The 21,888-nt window shown below is 33.2% G+C and overlaps 4 protein-coding genes and 1 long non-coding RNA gene across 12 annotated transcripts; 3 read left to right on the top strand and 2 right to left on the bottom strand.

Annotated features, from left to right (window-relative positions):
• The first annotated feature begins 125 nt into the window (after positions 1-125).
• Positions 126-3,339, top strand: LOC107424116 (protein phosphatase 2C 77). 4 transcript variants are annotated; one of them, XM_016033837.4, is made up of 6 exons: positions 126-277; positions 1,056-1,110; positions 1,255-1,871; positions 1,952-2,281; positions 2,378-2,483; positions 2,570-3,138. In XM_016033837.4, exons 2-6 carry the CDS (start codon positions 1,068-1,070, stop codon positions 2,902-2,904), a joined length of 1,431 nt encoding a protein of 476 aa, XP_015889323.3. In that variant the 5' UTR covers positions 126-277; positions 1,056-1,067; the 3' UTR covers positions 2,905-3,138. The 4 variants fall into 4 exon arrangements, with proteins under 4 accessions (XP_015889323.3, XP_015889324.3, XP_024932623.3 ...); XM_025076855.3 differs by adding an exon at positions 3,185-3,339 and having other exon boundaries at positions 134-277; positions 1,056-1,871; positions 2,570-2,923; XM_016033838.4 differs by lacking the exon at positions 1,056-1,110 and having other exon boundaries at positions 129-277.
• A 377-nt stretch (positions 3,340-3,716) lies between these two features.
• LOC107424118 (mitogen-activated protein kinase kinase SIPKK) lies at positions 3,717-6,803 on the bottom strand. 3 transcript variants are annotated; one of them, XM_016033840.4, is made up of 9 exons: positions 6,589-6,803; positions 6,394-6,478; positions 5,968-6,102; positions 5,340-5,564; positions 5,059-5,241; positions 4,685-4,908; positions 4,416-4,461; positions 4,196-4,294; positions 3,717-4,076 (listed from the first exon to the last, which is right to left on the bottom strand). In XM_016033840.4, the coding sequence occupies exons 1-8, from the start codon at positions 6,660-6,662 to the stop codon at positions 4,205-4,207; spliced, it is 1,062 nt and encodes a 353-aa protein (XP_015889326.1). In that variant the 5' UTR covers positions 6,663-6,803; the 3' UTR covers positions 3,717-4,076; positions 4,196-4,204. The 3 variants fall into 3 exon arrangements, with proteins under 3 accessions (XP_015889326.1, XP_015889327.1, XP_060674926.1); XM_016033841.4 differs by having other exon boundaries at positions 3,717-4,090; XM_060818943.1 differs by having other exon boundaries at positions 3,717-4,294.
• A 2,522-nt stretch (positions 6,804-9,325) lies between these two features.
• On the top strand, positions 9,326-11,495 carry LOC112492624 (uncharacterized). The gene is made up of 2 exons (XR_003057072.3): positions 9,326-9,658; positions 10,555-11,495. It is a non-coding gene; the product is annotated as an uncharacterized LOC112492624 (long non-coding RNA).
• A 2,814-nt stretch (positions 11,496-14,309) lies between these two features.
• Positions 14,310-16,545, bottom strand: LOC107424080 (pre-mRNA cleavage factor Im 25 kDa subunit 1). 2 transcript variants are annotated; one of them, XM_016033771.4, is made up of 8 exons: positions 16,387-16,545; positions 16,043-16,271; positions 15,884-15,929; positions 15,534-15,627; positions 15,347-15,420; positions 15,174-15,260; positions 14,961-15,071; positions 14,310-14,635 (listed from the first exon to the last, which is right to left on the bottom strand). In XM_016033771.4, exons 2-8 carry the CDS (start codon positions 16,234-16,236, stop codon positions 14,564-14,566), a joined length of 678 nt encoding a protein of 225 aa, XP_015889257.1. In that variant the 5' UTR covers positions 16,237-16,271; positions 16,387-16,545; the 3' UTR covers positions 14,310-14,563. The 2 variants fall into 2 exon arrangements, with proteins under 2 accessions (XP_015889257.1, XP_015889258.1); XM_016033772.4 differs by lacking the exon at positions 16,387-16,545 and having other exon boundaries at positions 16,043-16,346.
• A 2,409-nt stretch (positions 16,546-18,954) lies between these two features.
• Positions 18,955-21,749, top strand: LOC107424126 (large ribosomal subunit protein eL20z). 2 transcript variants are annotated; one of them, XM_025076488.3, is made up of 6 exons: positions 18,955-19,205; positions 19,888-19,961; positions 20,209-20,325; positions 20,926-21,052; positions 21,132-21,249; positions 21,359-21,749. In XM_025076488.3, the coding sequence occupies exons 2-6, from the start codon at positions 19,952-19,954 to the stop codon at positions 21,413-21,415; spliced, it is 429 nt and encodes a 142-aa protein (XP_024932256.3). In that variant the 5' UTR covers positions 18,955-19,205; positions 19,888-19,951; the 3' UTR covers positions 21,416-21,749. The 2 variants fall into 2 exon arrangements, with proteins under 2 accessions (XP_024932256.3, XP_015889338.3); XM_016033852.4 differs by lacking the exon at positions 19,888-19,961 and having other exon boundaries at positions 18,970-19,205.
• The last annotated feature ends 139 nt before the right edge of the window (positions 21,750-21,888 follow it).

The raw sequence follows: 21,888 nt of genomic DNA on the forward strand, positions 1-21,888 counted from the left end.
TAGTTACTTTATTTTTGTTATATGAATATTCCGTTTTAGGATTTAACTCCATCTTTGCTTTCGCTAATTCCGTTTCTCTTCTTAACAAAATTGATGAAATGCCTATCTATAATGGACACGTCTTGTTCTTCATCTTTACATAGGCACGTCTCTCTCTCTTCTTCTTGATGAGTCTGTCTAACAACATAATACATCCCTATTAAGCTTCTTCTTCTTCTTCTTCTTTTTGCCACTTCCCAACTCTCTCTCGCAAAGCTCGAATGCAGTTTTTGAAACGGTAAGCAAGATTTCCCAACTCTCCCCCTACTTTTTTTTTTTTTTTTAAAGAAAAGGTTATTGGCCGGTGTTTTGAGAAACGACTGAGAATGGCTTCGAGATAACTAGATAAAGTAGGTGTGAAAATCTGTTCATCTTTTTTTTTTTTTTTTTTTTCCTCCTTTTGTTAGATTGAAGTTGGTTTAAGAGAACCCAAATTACAAGAGGCTGACATGGATTGCCTCTGATTCAGGGAACTCTCAAAGTTCCTGTTGATTATTTTTAAATTTACTTTTATGTTTCTTGGGTTTTCATTTTCTGTTTTTTGAAATCTTTCTCATGACTTTATTTGCCTTGTCATGTGTTCCATAGAGATAGGATAGTGAACCTCGCACCTATTTGAGTTGATCATGTATTCAACTTCCTTTTCTTTTTTATGGTATGGATAAAAGGGTTGGTATAAAGTTGGAAAAAATAATAATAAAGTGTTTTGGTTCTTCCTCTCTTCTCTGCTTGTGGTTGATGAGAGGTGGTTAGATGAAGAATAGTCCAGAGTTGAAAAAGAAGTTGAAAACAGCCTAGAAACTATATATATCTAGCATCTAGTTTCACTTTGATTCCCAGAAAAATGAAAACTTTTATCCAAATTATAATCACCATATTGTCTGCCATTTTCATCCAATTGCTTCTAAGCATCTTCAATCCTTTGCCCATCTTAGATTATTAAAAAATAGTTTTTTTTATTTTTTTTTATTTACTAAATTTGAGAGGTTTAGAGGCTAAGGTTATTGCTATAATAGTGAAGGGAATTGATGGAGAAGGTATCTTCGGCAATTGCAGTCCCATATAGACCAGGTAACTTGATCCATGAAGACTCAGCAGTAAAAACCCAAGTGGGAATTACTGGCCTCAAGCTCATAGCAAATACAGCACCCTTGTTTTCCAATCCCAATACCAAGTCAAATCCGCCTTGTGACTCGATTTCTTGTGGAAATGAAGGTGATGGTGGAAACGATCCACGGGATCAAAACAGGGGAGCAGAAGCAGTTATGTTGAAAACGGACATGGAAAATCAAGATAATCAGATTTCCATCCGAACCAATAAACGGCGAAGTGAGGAACAAGAATCCAATCCATGCTTTCGGTCTCGAGGGAGAGAAACTGGCAGAACATGTGCTGATGAATTCTCAGCTCAAAGGAACAAAGATATTGATGAAAGAATTGGCAAGGCCAATTCGAAAGAATCCAATATTGCTGAATTGGAAGATGGACAAGATATCGTTGCAGTTGATGGTAAAGATAGCGATGGATCCGATGAGTCTGATGCATATACATCATCTACCTCGCTTGCTCAGGTTTCCCAGGAAAAGAGACTGTGTAGAACAAGAAGCCGAAATGCTGTTGAATCGGATTGCATACCCCTTTGGGGTTTCACATCTATTTGTGGAAGGAGACAGGAGATGGAGGATGCTGTTTCAGATGTACCTAGACTTTTGCAAGTTCCTCTTCATATGCTAATGGAGGACTGCCAAAACTTAAATGGCATAAGTCATCACAACCGAACTCAGTTAAGCTCCCATTTCTATGGGGTCTTCGATGGACATGGGGGTTGTCAGGTTTGTAATTTATATGTATTTGTACTTTTGAGTTCTTCAGTTTCAGATTAGTTTGACTGAGTGGGAATTATTTTTCATAGGTTGCTAATTATTGTCAAGAACGAATTCATTCGGCCCTGGTGGAAGAGATAGAAACTTCAAAAGCAGATAATAGTAATGGGAACAGTTGGCAGGAGCTGTGGGAAAAGGCCTTCTCAAACTGTTTTTCGAAAGTTGATGCTGAGGTTGGAGGAGCCCCCAGAGGCAGCAATGGAAGCCGTAGTCTTCAACCTGTTGCACCAGAAACTGTAGGTTCTACAGCGGTGGTTGCTTTAGTATGTCCAACCCATATCATAGTGGCAAACTGTGGTGATTCAAGGGCAGTTTTGTGTCGAGGAAAATCGCCGGTGCCATTGTCAGTAGACCACAAAGTAAAAGCTTTTATATTATATATTATTCTCTCCTTTTAACGGTATTTGATGCCATCTTTTTACAGATATTGATCTTCAGGTTTCTTTTGCTTACAGCCAGACAGAGAAGATGAACATGCAAGAGTAGAGGCAGCAGGAGGCAAGGTCATACAGTGGAACGGTTCTCGTGTTTTTGGTGTTCTTGCAATGTCAAGGTCCATAGGTATGACCAAAAACAACAATAGCCATCGAGCTTCGATTTCTGGTCAATTAAAAGATCTTTCTTGTTTCATTTTGTTTGGTCATCAGGTGACAGATACTTGAAGCCATGGATAATTCCAGATCCAGAAGTAATGTTTGTTCCTCGAGCAAAAGAAGATGAGTGCCTTATTCTGGCCAGTGATGGCTTATGGGATGTAATGAGTAATGAAGAAGCCTGTGATATTGCCCGGAAGAGAATCCTTGTGTGGCATAAAAAGTATGGTGACACCCTCTCAGCCGAAAGAGGTGACGGTGTCGATCCTGCTGCTCAATCTGCAGCAGATTACCTCTCCAAGCTTGCTCTCCATAAGGGAAGCAAAGACAATATCACTGTAATAGTGGTAGACTTAAAGGCAATAAGGAAATTCAAGAGAAAGACTTGAATTTCTTTCTTTATTTCAGGTATATTTCCTCTTTTCTTTTGCTGCCCCACCCCCCCCAAAAAAAAAAAAAAAAAAAAAATGTTTTTTCTGGAATGCGTTAGCATAAAGAATATATACGTTTAGAATCATTGTATGACACCGCCCGCCATTTTTTCAACCGGGCTAAGTATGATCGTAATACCCAATGTATACTGAAAATTTGCAATATATAACTGATTACTTTCTTATGATTTACCCTTTATTTTGTCCATGTTCTCTGTATCAATCTTCTTTTTCTGAGAGCGCAATTCTTTACCCCTCTACAACAATCAAACATCCTAAAATAGAGACGGAAAAAGGAAAACGAGAAGGAAAAGCAGCAACTGACATGGAAGAAATTTTGAAAAGCAGTGTGTCTTGTATTTTAATAATATATCCTGTTATTCAGATTTCCTATTTTTGTTTCTTATTTTTCTCCTTTTCTGTTTGGCCAAAGAGCATAATTCAGTTTTAGGCGCCTAAGTTATCCAAAGAAGCTAACATGCTCAGAGTTTGAAGGTATAAGACACGTGTGAGAATTGATATCCTGGTGATTGCTTGAATGAACCTAACAGAAAACTAAGTCAAACAATGTTACAGTTTTCAGCTTTTTTCCACCCACAATAATCCTAGACCAATAAACAATAATCTCAAACTGTAAGTACAGCCTTCGTCAGACCATGTTGATCAGAATCTTGTTTACGATAGCAAGAATGTATTCAGTTGCTGGCTATAAGCCGGTAATAGAATCGTATGAAATTGGAAAAGCATGAATAATGCATTTCACATCCAACTACAGAAAATTTTCAGGTACCTTTGGCCAACTTTGTTACAGTATCTGTTTTGGTTTGTACAATAAATCATATTCCTTTTGCTCATCATACAGGAAAAGCAAAAGGTACCTTTCCTTGCAATCATAGAATCTCAAGTCTACAGATCAAATATTTCCACCAATCAAACTCTAAGCCATGGGGATTCTCTGTGATCTGCAGACCCATAATAGTACAGAAGTGCTTCCTGTATAATGACGGATTGAGAAATCCATTTATTCCGTCATGTTAACAGTAAGAGCTTGCTATTGTGCTTTCTAAAGTTCTGGTAGATGTTTCATCAACCTTGAGTATCATACACCAGATCCACCTAACTTGAGTTGCCTGAACAGTACAAACTACACTAACATAAGCCTTAAAATGAAAACACGGCAGTATATTTTGCGTTCTTATGTTCATTGTTGAATCTAAAGTTGAGGACAGAACACAAAATTTCAACATACAAATGAGATCTAAAATGTTGCAAGTGGAGATCCTGCATTCTTGAAGTAAGATGAAAGGTCAACGTCCAAATCTTCGTACAAGCTGATGAAAGGATGCATCTGAATATCACATTGAAGGAGGGAAAGACATTAGATTTTGAGAATCCACAGATCAAACAGTTACGGTAACATGCTCTTACAAGTATTATAGACATTGCAAAGACACAGAAATTTTATATACCATAAGTTCATGTGCTGAACATCTATCCTTGGGATCTTTCTGTACACTGAAATTTTTAGAGAGAAACAACGATCCAAGGTAAATGTTAGTAACTTCACAAAATAAATAAGATGAAAACATACAGAGAGAAAAAAAGGGAAACAACCAAAAATCAACCTTGTCAAAAATGGACTACTTCACCAACAAGCAAATAAAATCATTTGAAATATAGAAATTGAAGAAAAATAAATTTTACCAGTTTACTCTGAGACAGGAAAAATAAATCTTACCATGCAGAGATAAATGAGCAGAATTCAGAAGAAAATTGATCAGAAGGTGCACAAGGTGGTGGTTGCGAAACAATCGTGTCCATAAGCTCAAAAAAGTTAGTCCACCCTTCACTTTGCTCTGGTGGTATATATGGGAATTTACCAGTTGCACACTCAAGTAGTACTAAGCCCAAGCTCCATATATCACTTTTGTAGCCATATTTTCCTCCAGTAATTCTCTCTGGCTATGAAATAAATTGACAGAAGCAGTAAGTTGCATGTATGAGAATAACACAGTTGTATCTCAGTATAGGTTCCATAGGCTCAATAAGGAGTGAACATGGTTTAGGAAGAGGAAAAAACTAAGAATTCCCTTGTATACTAAAGTTACTTACAGACATATAGTTGTATGTGCCAAGAAAAGTATTTGCCTGTCCAGAGGTGCTTTCCAGTATTGCACTTACACCAAAGTCAGTGATCTTAACTTCTCCTCGATGGTTTATTAACAAATTTGAAGGTTTTAGGTCCCTATGGATAATATGTTTTTCATGATGAAGGTACAGCAAACCCTTGAGCACCTACAGTAATAGGTAAAACAAAAAATGAAAACATGTTTCAATTGACATTTTCTACATGTAACTTAAATTTGAGATACAAGATTTACATATATTCGCACCTGCTTAGAAATGGCTGCAAGATACGGTTCTGGAATTGTTTTGACCTTCTTCAGAAAATCAGCTAGAGATCCACCATCCATGTACTCAAGGATGATTGAAATTGCACCATTATCATAAAAGGACTGATAACATACAACAACATAAGGGCATTGTGACGATTGATTAATTTTCAACTCCTGCGCAATCAGCTTCCGAGCAGACTCTTCAATATTCATTTGAATTACCTGAACGAGGAAGAATATTAAAAGAATGCCAGAGCTATATGCGCAAATTAAAAATCAGGGTCATTGTGACTGCTCAAAGCATGATTAAACCAGACCATTGTAAGAAAATGATCAATTACAAGTTTGAACCACAAACCGATAAACTTATTTAAGACAGATTAGACAAAAAATAACTTTAAGATCTCTTTTTGATTCCAAACTGAAGAAGGTTGGGAAGTTCAGGGAAGCTTCACCAAACAGATGAATATAGCCAATGGGAATCAATGCGATACAGAAACAGATATGCATCCCACCCATAATAAGTAATAGCCAGTATGCAGCATAGATTTGACTTCCCAAAAAGAGAGCAGAAATGATACTGAGGTTTGGAGAATTACAAGGTAAGAACTAGATTGAGGAGTACCTTTAATGCAAAAAACTGACCAGTCCATTTGTGTTGTACCAGTTGCACAATCCCCCCACTCCCTTTTCCAATGACTTTAATGGTGTCTATGTCTGCCAAGTTCAATTGATTGTCTGTTGGCTGAATCGGCGGTGGCTGAACACATTGACAAAAAACAACTCAAAAAAACGGCCTTTTTTTGGCAGAAAATTACTTGCCGCCGCATAAAACGTATACAAAATATAGAATTCCAATCCTGTTTATGAGTTTGACAGGGTGAATCTCTTCTTTACTATTCATTTATTGTCTATTTCTACAATAACAAAGAAAACCCAGATCCCCTTTTCGTTTTGTATTTGTCTCTCTTTTGTGCTACGTTTTCTCCACGACAAGTAAACAAAAATAAAGACTTCGAAATTTCAAAACACAAAATTTTAGAAATCTTACAACTTCAACTTCACTCTGAGAAACGATTCGAACTCCATCCCTATTCACGAGCAGATCGCCATCCATAAAAGTTCCGCTTTGAGTCCTACCAACCATAAATCCACAACCTCAGTTCCCACGCACAATATAACAACGCATATAATACATATATCCAGACACAAAAAGGAAAAAGAAAAGAGAGACAGAGAAAGTTACAGGAACTTGGCGAAAGAAACCTCTTCAGAAGGAAGGGAGAGCTTGAGGTTAGGGCTTAAGCCTCCCTTCTTCATGGTTTGAGTCTCTGAATAGAGTTGTTCGAAGCTCTTGGCACAGAGTCGTAGCTAGTCTTCGCGAGAAAAAGAACAAGAAACCCAAAGAGAGAGAGAGAGAGAGAGAGAGAGAAAGAGGAAGAGTAAGGGGTTTTAGACAGTGAGATTAACAATAATAATAATAAGAAATAAATATAAATATAAATATAAATACATAGTATTTGACCACTACTTATATCGCTTTAATCGATATTTTAGACCAGTCAGCGTTAACAGAAAATCCAGGAAGAAGATGAAGATGTGACATTGTATTACTTTTCCTATCTTTCTTTTTTTTTTCTTTGGTCCTTCTGGTCCACCGGCCAACCCCAAGTGGCTCGGTTACCAAAAATAGACACGTCAGGTAGACTTAGATCAGCTGCGCAACCACTTCGAATTGCCCAATAATCCCACCAAATTTGGGTCGTTCGAAATTTATGAATTTAGATGTTACAAATATTGCTTACATTTATGTAATTGGTTAGTGAAATCATGCGTGTCAATAAACAATTTTGGATTTTCTTATTTCACAAGTAAACCATTTTTACATACATACCAAACAAATTAATTACAGATAAGGTTATCCATTAGAGTAATCAGCACTGATATCGTTCATTTCTCGTGTCGTGCCAACCCAAACTCAAAATAATATTAAGAAGTCAACCAAGTTCTATAGGGTTTAAAACAAGTATATTACTGGCTTGATTTAGAGCAAGATAATAGTTGCGTGCTCGTGGCTGGACAAGCCGTTTTCAGTACAAGGGGTGGGACACAATCTCATAACTAAATTGGAAAAGTAAGAGCACTCCATCACACTTTCTAGTTCTTCTACTTCCATCCTCACAAAACTCGTTAACTCTTTATTCCAATAAATATACATGTGGGAATATCAAAAAGTGTTCATATCATTACGACAAATCAAAAAAGATACAATTAACACCACCAGCTACCCACTAGACTAAACCTCCCTCTCTTGTCCAAATGTTCAATTAAAAAAAATGCCAAAAAAAAAATAAGGTTGGTAGTCGTTGGGTGGCCAGGCTTCGAACAAGCAAAATAATAATCATTGAAAAAAAAAAAAAAAACTTTATAATAATATTAAGAGGTTCATAGCATTATCCATTTACCATTTGTTCATAGTAACATAAACTAGCAAATGCATTTGTCCATTACTAAAGCAAACACACTTTATAATAATATTAAGAGGTTCATAGCATTATCCATTACTATTTATTCATAGTAACATAAAACTATACCAATAAGTCCCATATCTTAAAAACCACATCCTCCACCTCCATAACCAACATTGACATTAACTTTCTCTTCCGTTTTCACAGGAGCTGTCTCAGGAAGTCCTTGATTATCCTTCAAGCCAGAAGATGAAATCTCTTTGGCTTCTTTCTTCAGATCCACAGTAACAGGCTTCACATCAGATTCCTCCACAGGGGAAACAGTTGGTTCCTTCTTGGGTGTGGTCACGGTAGGAGGAGCATAACTCCTGCCCGAGCAACAAGATGATCTCCTGTCCATCTTCAACCAATTGAACAATATTGTTTAAAATTTAAAAAAAAAAAAAAAGAGGAAAAATTTTAAGATTCCTGTTGGGTGTATGTTGCCTCGTATAAGTCAGCTATATATAGAAGCACATAACATATGAAGCCGATGAGTTATCTCCATTTATTTGTGACAGCTTTTGTGTTATGAAACCCAAGCGTCATATACATTCTTTTCAACAGTATACAGATATGCATTGTTTTTTTGGGGTTTAGTGGTTTTAGCTTTACGAGGTTTTGGAAGTTGGAAGGGTCTTCTTCCATTGGGATTTGAGACCATAAAAAGGATTTTGCCTTGTATTACCTAAGATCTAAGGAGTAGTAATTATTCAAGCACCTTTTAAAAAAGAGCACCCAATTAATGTGCTAAGTTAGCGTATTTATGAATTACCAGGTTTCATTATTAATTAATTAACATGTTAGTAATTTTTGTATGTATTTTCGAAAATATAAGATGATTTTTGTTTATTTTAATTTCAGAAAGAGTCTCCTTGCCAATAATAGAAAGACCATATCAATATGCAGTTGCACCTGAATTCTCTCTTGAGAACAGAACACCTTCTATTTTCTGTCTTTAATTTGGTTGTCTGATCTTATCATATGAACCTTGATATACACTTGCAACAAAAACAAGCCAACTATCATTTGTACAATTAAATGTCGACCTCTGCCACTTTGGATATGTATGTTTTCCCAGCTAGATCGTTAAAACGGCTATTAAGTTGGATATATGGAAACCTAAAAGCCTTTATTATTATTATCATCATCATCATCTTGCAACTAGATTTTGATTAGGATTCAGAATCGAAATCGTTTGTCCTGTCTACATGTTCACATTTACAATAAAATAAATTGCCTTTATTTTTTTGAAATGAAAGTAAATTACATTATATCTTTTTTCTTTTTTTTTTTATAAAACATTATATTAACCTCATTGAATTTTTTTTCCATAGAAAAGGAAGAAAAAAAAAAAAAAAGCTTATTGAAATTTTTATTTCCCAAATATATATATATATATATATTGAAAGAAATTTCACAAATATTAACCTTATAAAACTACTTCTAAAACATATATACGGACAGAATAAAATACATAAATTTGGGCCTTAAAAGTCAAAACGGTGCTGGGAGATATTTGAAAAATGACCGTTGTTAACTTTTGATAAATAGCCGTTACATTTCAGAGACTCGTTGAGGCAAATAAAAACAGTCTCTCTCCTTCTTCGTCTCGGAAATCCAGAAAGACTCTCTTCTTCTTCTCTCTTTTTTCTTCTTCATCATCATTAGTCAACTCCTCTCAAATCTCCGGTTCGAACAAATTGGGCAGAGGAAAAACATTTCTGATCGGTGGAGTTCAAGTTTGAATCTGCTGGAGGTGGAGTAATCTTGTACATTCAAGGTTAAAACTGGGTCGGAATAAATTCGGTAATTATGGCTTTCAATTTTTTTTATTTTTTTATTTTTTTTGGGCATTATTTTTTGATAGAGAAACAACCGGCATATGTATTAACAATTTTATATTCTTCTTCTGCTTTTGTTCTTGTTCTTGTTCTTGTTCTAGTTCTATATCATATGTGTTAATCGTTGCACATTATCATATGTATTTCTCAAGCATCTCTGATTCTAAGAATGTTTTTCGTTCATTATGGAATGGATTCTTGTAGGGTTTAGGGATTTTTACAAATATATATATATATATATATATATATATAACAATTGATTCCCAGAGTAATTGAAACTTATGTTCTTCGCACCGTTACTGCTCTCGGTCTAATGAATGCCCAACAACATGATTACTGCTCTCGCGTAGAAATAAATTAAAATGAGTACTGCTTTAATGTGTATAAATGTATTTGGAATGGAATATATATACTAAACTTTTGGCACTCAGTTCAATGCCTGATAAGTAACTGATATGCTTGCATACATACATGATATAAACATGTAAACAAAATGCATCTACGTGCAGAGACACATGATACTGCCAAGCCCCACCACCCATAGTAATCTTTATTCCTCAGTTGGTGACTTTTGGTGAGTTGTAGAAGAGTATACATAATGTAAAATTGTAATTAGAAACGATAAAATATGTATAGAGACAAATATATAACAAAAATGATTACTAGTAAATTCAGCAAGTCATATATAGTGAGTTCAGTGAGGAAAAGGATACTAGCTTCTTTAACCATTTGGATATCAAATATCTGCAATCAGCATGTGAATGGGGTGGTTTTCAGACTATTTACTTGTAAACATAATTAGTAAATACATTTTCAATTCCATGAATATGTGTTAACTTTCATAAGTTTGTTATTGTGCAGTGAATTCGGTCCTTTGCTTCGGTGGTTATGAATCATTTATTTATTTATTTATTTGTAGAATACAAGGGGCAGTTTCTCTGTTATGTAAATTAATGTATAATCTTTGAATGTAGTTGTGGGTTATGTGTTGTAGAGGAGGATCAAGTAAACTGGAAAAGTACAAATAAAAATGGAAAATTTTTCGCTTGGGAGAGAAGAGACCGCTGCGGGATTGCCTCATTGATCCAGGGCTCTTCTTCTCTTGTGTGTATGTATGTGTGCGTGTGGGTGTGTTGCTTTCTTTCCCCTTTACATTTGCCTCTCAACATTCTCTTTTCAATTTCTCTTATTTTCCAACTCCTCATTCTTCTTCACTTATTCCCTTTTTTCATAATTCCTATCTCTTTTTCTTTCCACTGTATTTTCTCCTTTTTTTTCTTTATATTTTGCCTCTAGTTTTTTTCCCTGCTTTCTCTACATAATTTATCTCTTCTTTGCCTTTCTAATTTCTTTCTTTCTTTTATCTCTTTACTTTCTTCTTTTGTTTTATCTCTCCTTGGTTTCTCACTTATTTTCTTTACTCACTTTTTCTTTCAACATTCTCTTTCCTTTTGTTTTTCCCTCTAATTTCATGCTCTATTTTCTCACTATAAATTTCTTATCTTCTTTTCTTCCTCTATTTTCTTTTCACATTTTCTTTCTATTTTCTCTTTAATTTCTCTTCACTCTCTAGTATCTTTATTAATATTGCCTATGAGTAATTGTCTGTTTCAATTGTTAATAATGCCTAATTTTATAAAATTTCATTTATGTCCTTGAACGGTTATAAAATAAAAAATTACAAAATACTATTAGATTCAGTTAATTTTGTTAAAATTAGATACAAGAAACAAGAAAGAAAAGAAATAATAAGCATATATATATAACCTTGAAACATTCAAAATTGATATTTAAAACAAAAAGTAATGAAAATAAATAAAATAAATGAATAAAAACTATAAAGAAAAATAATATTATATTAAAAAAATGGAAGATTAAACAAGTAAATAAAAATATGAAGTATACTTTTATCAAAATCAAATTGTACTTAGATTAAATACAAAACAAGAAAAAGCTTGCTATAATTTGAGATTAATACAAAAAAAAATAAAAAAAAAGGCTAGTAAATGTTTTTTTTTTTTAAGGAAAAAAAAACTAGTAATTAAAGATAAGAAATTAAAAAAAAAATCATCGATACAAAAATTGTATTTAATAAAAGTTTTTTTTTTTTTGTAAATACTATTAAAAATATAAATAATTTTTTTCAAAAAAATGTGTAAAAATAATTTTTTTAAAAAATATAAGTGTTTAAAAGATAAACAAAAAATGTTTCTAAAATAATGTTTATAATATATATATATATATATTATTAAAATTACAATTATCAAAAAGACTTTTAAAAATTTTTCCTTACATGTTAAGAGTTTGATACAATTAGGGGTGGACTCGGTGCGGTTTGGTTCGGTTTTATAGATTTTTTTAAACCGAACCGACCAATTCGGTTTGGATTGGATACGAAACCAAACCAAACCAACCACCATGTTCAACCCGAACCGAACCAAACCGATGATCCTTGGTCGGTTTGGATTGGGTTAACGGTTTAGATCGGTTTGGATTTCGACCCAATTTTTTTTATTTATGCTATTTTGAGATAAAAATTGTACACATTGGGTTCAAAATTGTATAAATTTTTTTTAGGCCTTTTTAATTATCAATCTTCAATCATATTCATGCATTATATTTTGAATTAAGCATCTTTTTCAAGCTATTATCTAAATTAAATAATTTTAATATACATTCAACTAGCAAAAATACCAAATAAACTAACTATTAACTACAATGCAACATGAAACCATACAACTACAATACAAGTAAGATAATATAAAATAAAACCATATAACTATAATATAAGTCTACAACTACAACCTAATTATACAAATACATCATACACCAACAAATAAATTCTATAACAAATCTACAACCATTATTACTTATAAAATAGAATACAATCCATATTTGAAATCTTAAATTTTAAAATGAACTTATAATTAAATAAACTAGCAATCCATAAAAATAAAAATTATTTTAAAAAGTCTTCTTCCACACTCTTCAATCCCATTCTCACAATAAATAAATTAATAGTTTTATTTTATAATTATATACTATAGTTATATATAAAAGTAAAATAAAATGTTAGTTTAATTGATGATCGGTTTGGTGCGGGTTGGGTTGAATAAATTTCATCCAACCTACAACCCGAACCGACCGTTTCGGTTTTTTTTATATATTTAACCAAACCAAACCGATTAATAAATTAAAACCAACCCAAACCAAACCAAATATGTCGGTTTGGTCGATTTGATCGGTTCGGTTCTGTTTTTGCCCACCCCTAGATACAATTTATCAAAAAATAGAATTAACAAAATCTTAATAAATTATACGTACAAGAAATATCTCATAGGGTAAAAAATTGACAGAAAATGAATACCTTAAATTATCAACATCAAAAATTTATTTTATTAGAAAATGAAAAACTAAAAAAATTCAGAACAAGCAATATTGTATTAACTACAAAAATAAGAATCCAAAATTTGATCAATACAAATACCATAAGATGTAACAAAATACTAAATAAAAAAAAAAACTTAGTAAAGGACATAAATGAAATTTTATACAATTTGGCATTGCTAGCTTTTAGAACAAATGATTAACCCTGTGGTAATAGGTCCATGGAAAGAGAAGCTAGAGATAAAGCAAGAGAAATTAGAGAATGGAAAAGAGAAAGTATAGAGCGAAAAACCAAAGAGGAACCACAGAACGAAAAGGAAGAGAGAGAGAAAGGTCGAGAGAAATGTAAATAGAGAAATTGGAGAGAAACTAGAAAGAGAAGAAGAGAAAAAGAAGGTGAAAGTTACAAGAGTGAGAAAGGAAAGTAAAGAAGGATATATAAAGAGAAAGGAAAGAAGGATATATAAAGAGAGAGAAAGGAAAGTAAAGAAACTACAGAAGATGAATTAGAGAGGTAGAAAATGGGGAGAGAAAGCTAAGAGAAAGTGTTGGGGGGGAAGGTTTTGTCTTTTTCTTTTTTTTTTTCTTTTTTTTTTCTTTTTTTTTTTTGGTTGGAGGTACTGTAATTATTATGTAACTTGAAATATTATGATGAATGAATGAATAATGCAAGCACTTTAGTCTTTAAGCGATAGAATCTATTTTGGCTGGTCATGACATCGGATCTTGCACTTCATGAAGCTTTCCAATTATGTTCAATTCTTAAAATGCCAAAGTTATCACCTGAATGTATAAAAAATTTATCATTTCGTTCAACAACATAAATGAAATGTTAACCAAGGTTTATGTTAAATACTGTAGAAATTAATTAAGTAGGCACTATCAGCACTTAAGAGACCAAATTGCCTCACCATTTCTATTTGGAGTTCCATTCTATTTGGCTTCATCAAATTCCTATAATATGTCTCTGCGTTCCCATCATCAGATTCATTTCCACCTTATGCATATATAATCCTTTCTGTTTTCAGAAACAATACCGACAACACTAGTTACCATAATATGTTAATTTTCGAGAATACCAATATAACATGGTTTTTATCTCTTTTGACATCCTAACATTCTTGCCAATAACAAAAAGCACAGTAATTTTCTATATATCTTTAAAACAGCCAATTTATTGGAACATCAATATTTCAATTTATTTTTTTTAAAACAAACAAAGCAATCCATCAAGGCGAAAGAAAAGGAATCAAGCATTATCGTGTATCAATTCTGTGTTCCATCAGTACAAATCCAGAGCTGTCAATTACTCAATTACCTATAGTGATAGCTATAATATATACAAGTGTTTTAACATTAACATTCGGTAAAAAAACAAAATTAGATGCCTGGGCTAAAAACAATCCCCAAAACACATTCTTATGGCTCATCCCTGTATATTTTAGCATAAAGCACTCTCTATTATAATACGCACTGGTAGATTTTAAGATCCAATAATGTTGAAGGAGAACTTGGATAGCAGCTGTGGGACTCCTGATATAATCGGTCCATATGTCTACAAAACAAAAATGAAAAAACATTCTAAGTTAATCCATTAAATTTGAAACAGAGTATAAGATATCCAAGGAAATTATACCACTCCACTGCCATTAATATTACATTTAGGCACATAAATACATAGTAAGATGAATGATCATGGCCAGGCCATCAAAAAGAAGTTAAAATCAGACCCTATAGTTTTATTTTCCAAAAATCACTCATTTCAGTTGTGTATTTCTTTATATAATAAAATATAAATATAAATAAATAAAAGAAGGTTGACTACATGAAATCAAAACTTTAGGAAAACTGATCAAAGCACCCATTATAAGTTATATTACCTTATGATTTTCGTGAATCTGACATAATGGAACTGCAAGCAGTTTTAGATTTTTTGGCACAATGAACTTCCGGCTTACTGGCAACTTCACAAGGAAAAGTTTTGTGCACTCCTAAGAAATATATATTAAAAAATAAATAAAACATAATTTATTACTGATTTTATACCAATAGGAACTTGAAAGAAGCTGTTTAGGTAGAGCAAAACTAACTACCTTAGGCCTTTTGACATTAGGAGGTAAGTATGGATAAAGCAATGTTTCAAAGTCAGGCCTCCACCACATCCCAAGGCATTCTCCCACCTAAAAAATTAGGGAATTTTACTCATTTTTCACTTCTCAACAAGAAAACAACAGCATCCAGAACTCATAAATGTCATCTTCCATACCTCCCAATCAATCCCATCACCATTCTCACTAAGAGATAGCTTCCTTGACAATTTGCGCCTCAATCCATCAATATCTGGAATTTCAAAACTTTTCCCATTTCAATAAATATTACATAAAGAATGCTGCTTTTCCATTCCTCACTAATTTTAAGTTCAAACATGGTCATCAGGCTGGCTGCTGATTTACCTGATTCACCAGGTCTTAATCGGCCACCAGGAAGTTTAAAGAATGAATTTTTCACTTGCAACAGCAGCAAATGGGGATGTTTAAACAATTCAACCTGACATAGCAAACAATTCAGATTTTCTATTTCATTATTAAAAGCCAAGAATTTTTCATCCAATTATAATCCACAAATTATTTTCCATGCAACTACTAAATAAAAGGGGAAAAAAATTTTGAATTGTCTATTTCAGCCCCTCTTTCAAACATAAACAGATAACCCTGAGCAGAAATTTTAACAATCAAGATTTTTCTTTTTTGAAGAAGAATCACAGAACATAATGGAGGGGTAATATAAAAAAACAAAAACTGACCACAATAACTGCTTCCACAGACGTCCTCAATCCATGAGCAGCATAGCTACAGTAAATATTAAATAAATTGTTTGAATTGAAAAAAAAAAAAAATCAATTGGTGATCGGAAAGTAAAAGAAACCCAATTGAGAATGCATACAGAAGGTAGGAGAAAGTACTTGGATTTCAATCTCTGAGTACGATCAGCTAAAGTCTCTTCCTTGAAATGAAGGGCCTCTTTGGATCCAAAGTAGTAGCTGCTCAAAGGGTATATGTCTATCACACGGCTCTGGCTCTGGCTCTGATTATGAGTCCGAGTCCGATCGCCGCTATTGGCATGACCGTCACTGAATATACCCACTTCTTCACCCATATCTTCAAGATGTTTCTTTTAGCACCAAAATCAGCCTGAAAAATTTTACTCGCAATAAGGGATGGAGAGACAGGGAAGAGAATAAATAGGATATTATAAAAAAAACAAACAATTAAAATAAATAATAATAATAGTAGTAGTAGCACCCACTGGAAGCAAACGTGGCTTTTAGCTCTGTAGCCGTTCAGGCCGACCAGACTACTCTCGAACGTGGCGGTCCAGAGACGCCCGGATTCTTATTACAACTTCAAAATGGTTGAATCTTGTCAGAGTTTGAGTGCAACGGAGGGTCTTTTACTTTTCTTGGGCTTCTGGACTTTTCAACCGACTTTTGTCGGCTTCAATATGATTGGGCCACATCCTAATCCCATAATATTATAATACCAATAACCCAACCCAAAATGAAAGGGGCTTTCTATCAGCTTTTCTTTTGCTCTCCAACATAATTTTGTTAAAATAACACAAATTTTATTTTTTTTTTTCCAATGAAACAAATGATTCTCTATGTCATTTTTTATATGTAAACAACCAATTAATAAAAATTTACATATTGCTGAAATATGTGCTTATCATAATTACAATTTGATTTTTTTTTTTATATTTCCATTTCCACTTTGGGAACCAACGGCCTCAAATATCCTTTTTCAATTGAAAAAACTTTTATAAACTGACCAAAAATTTTGATATGTCTTTCAAGCTAAGAAAAGTAATAATATAGATAAACAAAATGTAGCCCCCACGTGCTTTGCTTTAAGATGATGAAAGTCATCAACACTTTTAAGGTTATATATCAAACCGGTTGATTAATCATAAATAAAACCACCTATCATTTACCCTTATTTTTAAAACCGTTGTTGTTTACCTCTCTTGGTTTCTATTGTTATTTTTGCCTTCTCTGCCTTTTAGTTTTAATAGAAGTACAAACCACTGCATCACAACTAGAACTTCTTTTATCCTTAAACTGTAATTATCCAAACTGAGTCAAAAAAGAGCCTTTTTCCCCAAAAAACAAAAAAAAAATAAATAATAATAATAATAATAATAATAGAGTGAGAGAGAGAGAGAAAGAAACAACACCAACCAGCCACCAACCAACAACCAATCCATGCATCACTAAAACTTCTTGTATTTGATAATTGATTAAGGTTACAGGGAATCCAGCAGTTTGCTAAAAAAAAGTCTCTTCAAAACAGAACACAATGGCCGGCTTGAACCGAGTCTTGGCTATTGTAACCACTATCTGGTGGGATTATAATCAAAGTTTTGACGCTGTTTCCAGCTCTATAAGAATCGAGACACCTAATGTGTCTTTATGGCTTTGCTTGGAGATTGTCTATTTCTTTATTGCTTAGTCCCACTTAGCAATATTAAATAAATCAAACAAAACCAGCTTTTATTTATTCATTGTTCGGCAGGGTCTTTATCGAGTTGGGAATACATGCACTTGAAAAGTGGACCCCAACGAGTGAGACTGATCAATGGATAAGACCCCATTTATCACCATGCAATCCTGATCAATCTGGCGTCGTAGAATGGCCCATTGGTGCACCCTGATCATGATGATTACATTGACTTATTTACATTATCAAATTGATTATCGGAATGATGAGTCCAATCTGATTCCGCCAAAAAAGTTTTGGTCTGTATTCCTTCTTGAAATTTATAAATCAGTTTGAACTTTTACTGATTAAATGTTGATTTTCTTCTCAAGTTTTTACATCCCAATTGGAATTACTCGAAACCAAGTGGTTTAAAAAAATGAATTGTTAAATTGCAGTGGACATTTACCAATCAATATAAATAAATAAAAAAATGGACAATATGATGGTTAATCCATCTTTTTCAAATGTTAGATATTTTCAAGAATGGCGATTTTATCACCAACTATATATCAATTTTGATAGAAATATCAATTTTTATTATAAAACTTAGCGAATATTATTCAAATAACAATATATAAGATTTTTAAAGTTTTTGAAAAGAAGATCTATCATTCACCTTACAAAAAAGAGGCTTTTTTTTTTATTTAAAAAAAAAGAGGCTTTTTTTTTTATTTAAAAAAAAAGAAGAAAAAAAAAAAGACTTTGCAGTCTCTGTATCCACTGTCGTTTCCATAGAAAATAAAAGAAAAATCAACAAAACGTAAGATCTTAACCTTATTTACCGTCACGCTCCCAAAATACCCAGGCGAACCATAAGATATGTTGGTTTTTATCATATTAAAGCAAGAAAAAAAAATGTTGATTTTTTAAAAAGGGAAATATACGCTAATACAGCAAAAGAACAAAACCCATTAGACCAGAAAACAAAAATAAATAAATAAATAAAATTTGAGGGATGAATATATGAAGAAGATAAGGTTTTTTTTTTAAACGTTTAATCCTGACAAAAAAAAAAATTTGCTTTTTTATTTTTGTAATTGTTATTTTTCAAATGGGAAAATAAAAGTATCCCAATAATTGCCGGAAAGAAGTCGCTTCAATATAAAAAGGCACATTTAAAAAAAGGGAAATTATTTGTGAGGCATTAACCAATAAAAATCCAGAGTTTGGCAGAAAAATGAGAGTCAAAGAAGGGCTATTGTCTTCGGAAAAGGTTATCTAATCAAACTTCATGGCTCAGCTACCCACCACAACTTTGCAAAGTACCCAAGAAAGACTTATAATGAAAATTTTAGATTTTTAACAAATAAATAAATAAATAAACTCGGTGATGTTAAAATGATATAAGATTAAAGATTTAATTATAATATAATTTGATATTTAAGATAAGAGACAAAAGAGTGAGTCAATTTCTTTGAGCTTTCAGTTGTTTAACGCTGAAGCGGAAGCTTGCTTTCCATAGAAAACAGGTCTCGGAATCCCAAAAGGAGTCTTCTTTGTAGCTGCCCCTCCAATCTCTGATCCCTGCGACGCCCAGAAAATTTCAACCACAAATTTCCTTTGTCAGTCACTTCTTGCAAATCATAGGCAAACTTCTTTCCTTTCTTTCTTTCTGCTTTTCTAGATTTATTGTAATTATCCATCCTTTTGTGATTTCTCTGTTTGAATTTTGATTATATGTATTGAAATATGTTGTGCTTCAGAATTGCAGATGATGTATGTATTTTGTGCTTTGGGAAACTCTTGGTTATTTTCTTTATGGACATTTAGAAATTTATCTTAATTTCGTTCTTTTTTATTTTTATTTTTATCATTTTCTGTTTTTTGTACGAACGAGTTAAATGGTTTATGGACGGAGATAGGACTTCGATGGGACTTAAATTCTGTAGGTTTTTGAGAGTGCGGGACACGTATGTAGAATATCAAGCACAACATTAAGAAAGGGGACAATTTTGAGAAACTAGGAATCCAAATTCAGTGTTTCAATTGTTTGGAGATGTTTTAGCTGTTTTGCTGAATCTGCGCTTCCTTTCAATAATGCATGTTTCTGCATAATTCTAAACCACTATATTTTTATAACGTATACGGAGGATTTCTTTTAGCAACAAACATCTTGTTGAATCCCTCTTCTTTTCTTTTCATTTTCCATTTTTATGCTCTCTTATTCTCTTGGCAACCATCTGAAGATATGGGATCTTTCTAAATTATAAAAATAAAATTTTGGAGGAATAGATTTGACCTGAAATAACATTTTAATTGTCTGAAATAGGTATAGTGTGGGGTGGGAAGAGAGGTGAGGCTCTCACTTACCAAATACATCTGCTACAGCACACATGGATCAAAGTACTCAAATTTTTCCGCACTTTAATTTTCTGTGGTTGCTTATAGTTATATGCTGGTAAACTTGTGTGAGAGATCCGAAGAATCAAATATATCCTACATTAATAGTTGGCATGCCTACAAATATTTCCTCTATGGTGCTTTGTCTCTCTTATGCCATAAATTCTACCTGCAAAACCTGATTAAATGATAATTTATCTGCTAGGTTCATTTACCTCCCAACCCTGAATGTAGATTTTTGGTGTTGCAGATGTTACTATGGAAGAGCCGAAGAGTTTGAATAACAGCCTTGAATTGGTTAAATCAGTCACTGATAAGAATCTTGATCTTTTGAGGCCATCATCTCGATATTATTCAATGTTTAAAGGTATTGATTCTATTTGGATCTGGTGAAACTGAATAAAGGATTTCTGCGTTTATGCGTGTAAATTGCAGTGAACTCATGTGCCACCAAAGAAATGTTTTTGGTCAGTTTAATTCATGAACAATTTATTCATACATTGTTTATGGATATTTTGTTTGCTTTTTAATCTGTTCGTGTGTATTTACATTGGATTTCCTGGAATGCCTTGACTAGTATTATTTTTCACTGTGTAAATTTTCTATTCTATCAATCTCCACCAGTCTATGGATTACTAATTTGCTACTTTTATTTTCTCATCCTTTTATCATATTTTTCCTCTATTACCTTCGCATCTTCTTGCCTGCTTTCGTTCTTCCAGATTCTCTTACATCTAAGTGAAGTGTGTCTTTAGCTATTTGAAGAGTCCTTTAATTGTATCTCTATGTGCTAATTTCCACATCAATAGTCCCCTTATTAATAATTGGAGTTCCATCTGGTGGTAATGGGCCTGCCCGGCATTTTGTCGTATGTAAATTCTATAATTTGTTAGTAAACAAAATCTTTATAGAAACTGGTGTTTTATCAAGTGTTATCCAGACAAGTGAGGTATTATGGTGATGGTAGGGCTAGAGAGAGATGCTGCAGAGAATGATAAGGGTAAATATACCCTGATTAGAGATGTAGAGGACTTGCAGCCAGGGATTTACGACAAACCTCTCCGGTGCTTCGGCTGTGGTATAGGATGGTTCTCGTGAGTATCTTTCATCCCTGCCTCCTAGGCTTCATTTAAATTCCATTTTCCTCTTTTCATGCTTACTTCTTTGTTACAGTTTTCTTTTGGGCTTTGTATTCCCATTGATGTGGTACTATGGCACTTTCCTTTATCTTGGAAATTACTATCGCAAGGATCCAAGGGAACGAGCAGGGCTAGCGGCTTCTGCAATTGCTGTAACTTTCTAAACTACACTTTGGATTAATCATCATAATTGCTTAGTATTATATTCCCATCACAAATTTATTCTCACATTTTTTAAACATAATTATCACTTTATTGTAGGCACTTGCTTGTTCAGTAGCATTGTTGATTATTGCGGTCGCTCTGCTTTTCTTTTAGCTCTAGTCGATGCAATCTTAAGTATGCTTTCTGTACCTTTCTGGGCAACAAGAAAGCAAATTGAATTCAAAGGAGTTTTTGAACTGAAGAAAGAAAAATGAAAAGGGAAGCCCCTAAGAGAAAAGCTTAGATAGTTCCCAACAACTGGAATGTCTATACAACAAAGCGTGGATTATGGAAAACCATACTTTCATTTCATTTTTTCTCCTTTTTTTTTTCTTTTTTTTTAACCATTTTTACGACTGATAGATACGAGAATTCTCCCTGTTAATGCTGTAATTTCACATTAAATATATCAAATCGATGTTTATAAAACTTCATGATCTTATACTTTTGTTTATGTTTTCTTAATGTCGTTCATGAGGTCGTACAAGGAAGAGTCTGTATTTGTCACCAACAGGCACTGTTTGATAGTGCGTGTGGACATGGGGCTTGCTTTTACTTTGGTTGTGATTAACGCGCTTTTACATTTA

Source organism: Ziziphus jujuba, chromosome 7 (assembly GCF_031755915.1).
Source record: "Ziziphus jujuba cultivar Dongzao chromosome 7, ASM3175591v1".
NCBI lineage: Eukaryota > Viridiplantae > Streptophyta > Magnoliopsida > Rosales > Rhamnaceae > Ziziphus > Ziziphus jujuba.

Coding starts and splice junctions, on each gene's coding strand:
- LOC107424116 (XM_025076855.3), top strand. CDS start 1,068: ATGGAGAAGGTATCTTCGGCAATTGCAGTCCCATATAGACCAGGTAAC. Junction 2,282..2,377: donor CATTGTCAGTAGACCACAAA/GTAAAAGCTTTT, acceptor TTTTGCTTACAG/CCAGACAGAGAAGATGAACA. Junction 2,484..2,569: donor TGCAATGTCAAGGTCCATAG/GTATGACCAAAA, acceptor TTTGGTCATCAG/GTGACAGATACTTGAAGCCA.
- LOC107424118 (XM_016033840.4), bottom strand. CDS start 6,662: ATGAAGAAGGGAGGCTTAAGCCCTAACCTCAAGCTCTCCCTTCCTTCT. Junction 5,565..5,967: donor GTCAGTTTTTTGCATTAAAG/GTACTCCTCAAT, acceptor TTCCTCGTTCAG/GTAATTCAAATGAATATTGA. Junction 4,295..4,415: donor GTTCAGCACATGAACTTATG/GTATATAAAATT, acceptor TGTGATATTCAG/ATGCATCCTTTCATCAGCTT.
- LOC107424080 (XM_016033771.4), bottom strand. CDS start 16,236: ATGGGTGAAGAAGTGGGTATATTCAGTGACGGTCATGCCAATAGCGGC. Junction 15,628..15,883: donor CTGTGGAAGCAGTTATTGTG/GTCAGTTTTTGT, acceptor TTGCTATGTCAG/GTTGAATTGTTTAAACATCC. Junction 14,636..14,960: donor AGATTCACGAAAATCATAAG/GTAATATAACTT, acceptor TTTGTTTTGTAG/ACATATGGACCGATTATATC.
- LOC107424126 (XM_025076488.3), top strand. Junction 20,326..20,925: donor ATATTATTCAATGTTTAAAG/GTATTGATTCTA, acceptor TGGTGATGGTAG/GGCTAGAGAGAGATGCTGCA. Junction 21,250..21,358: donor TAGCGGCTTCTGCAATTGCT/GTAACTTTCTAA, acceptor ACTTTATTGTAG/GCACTTGCTTGTTCAGTAGC.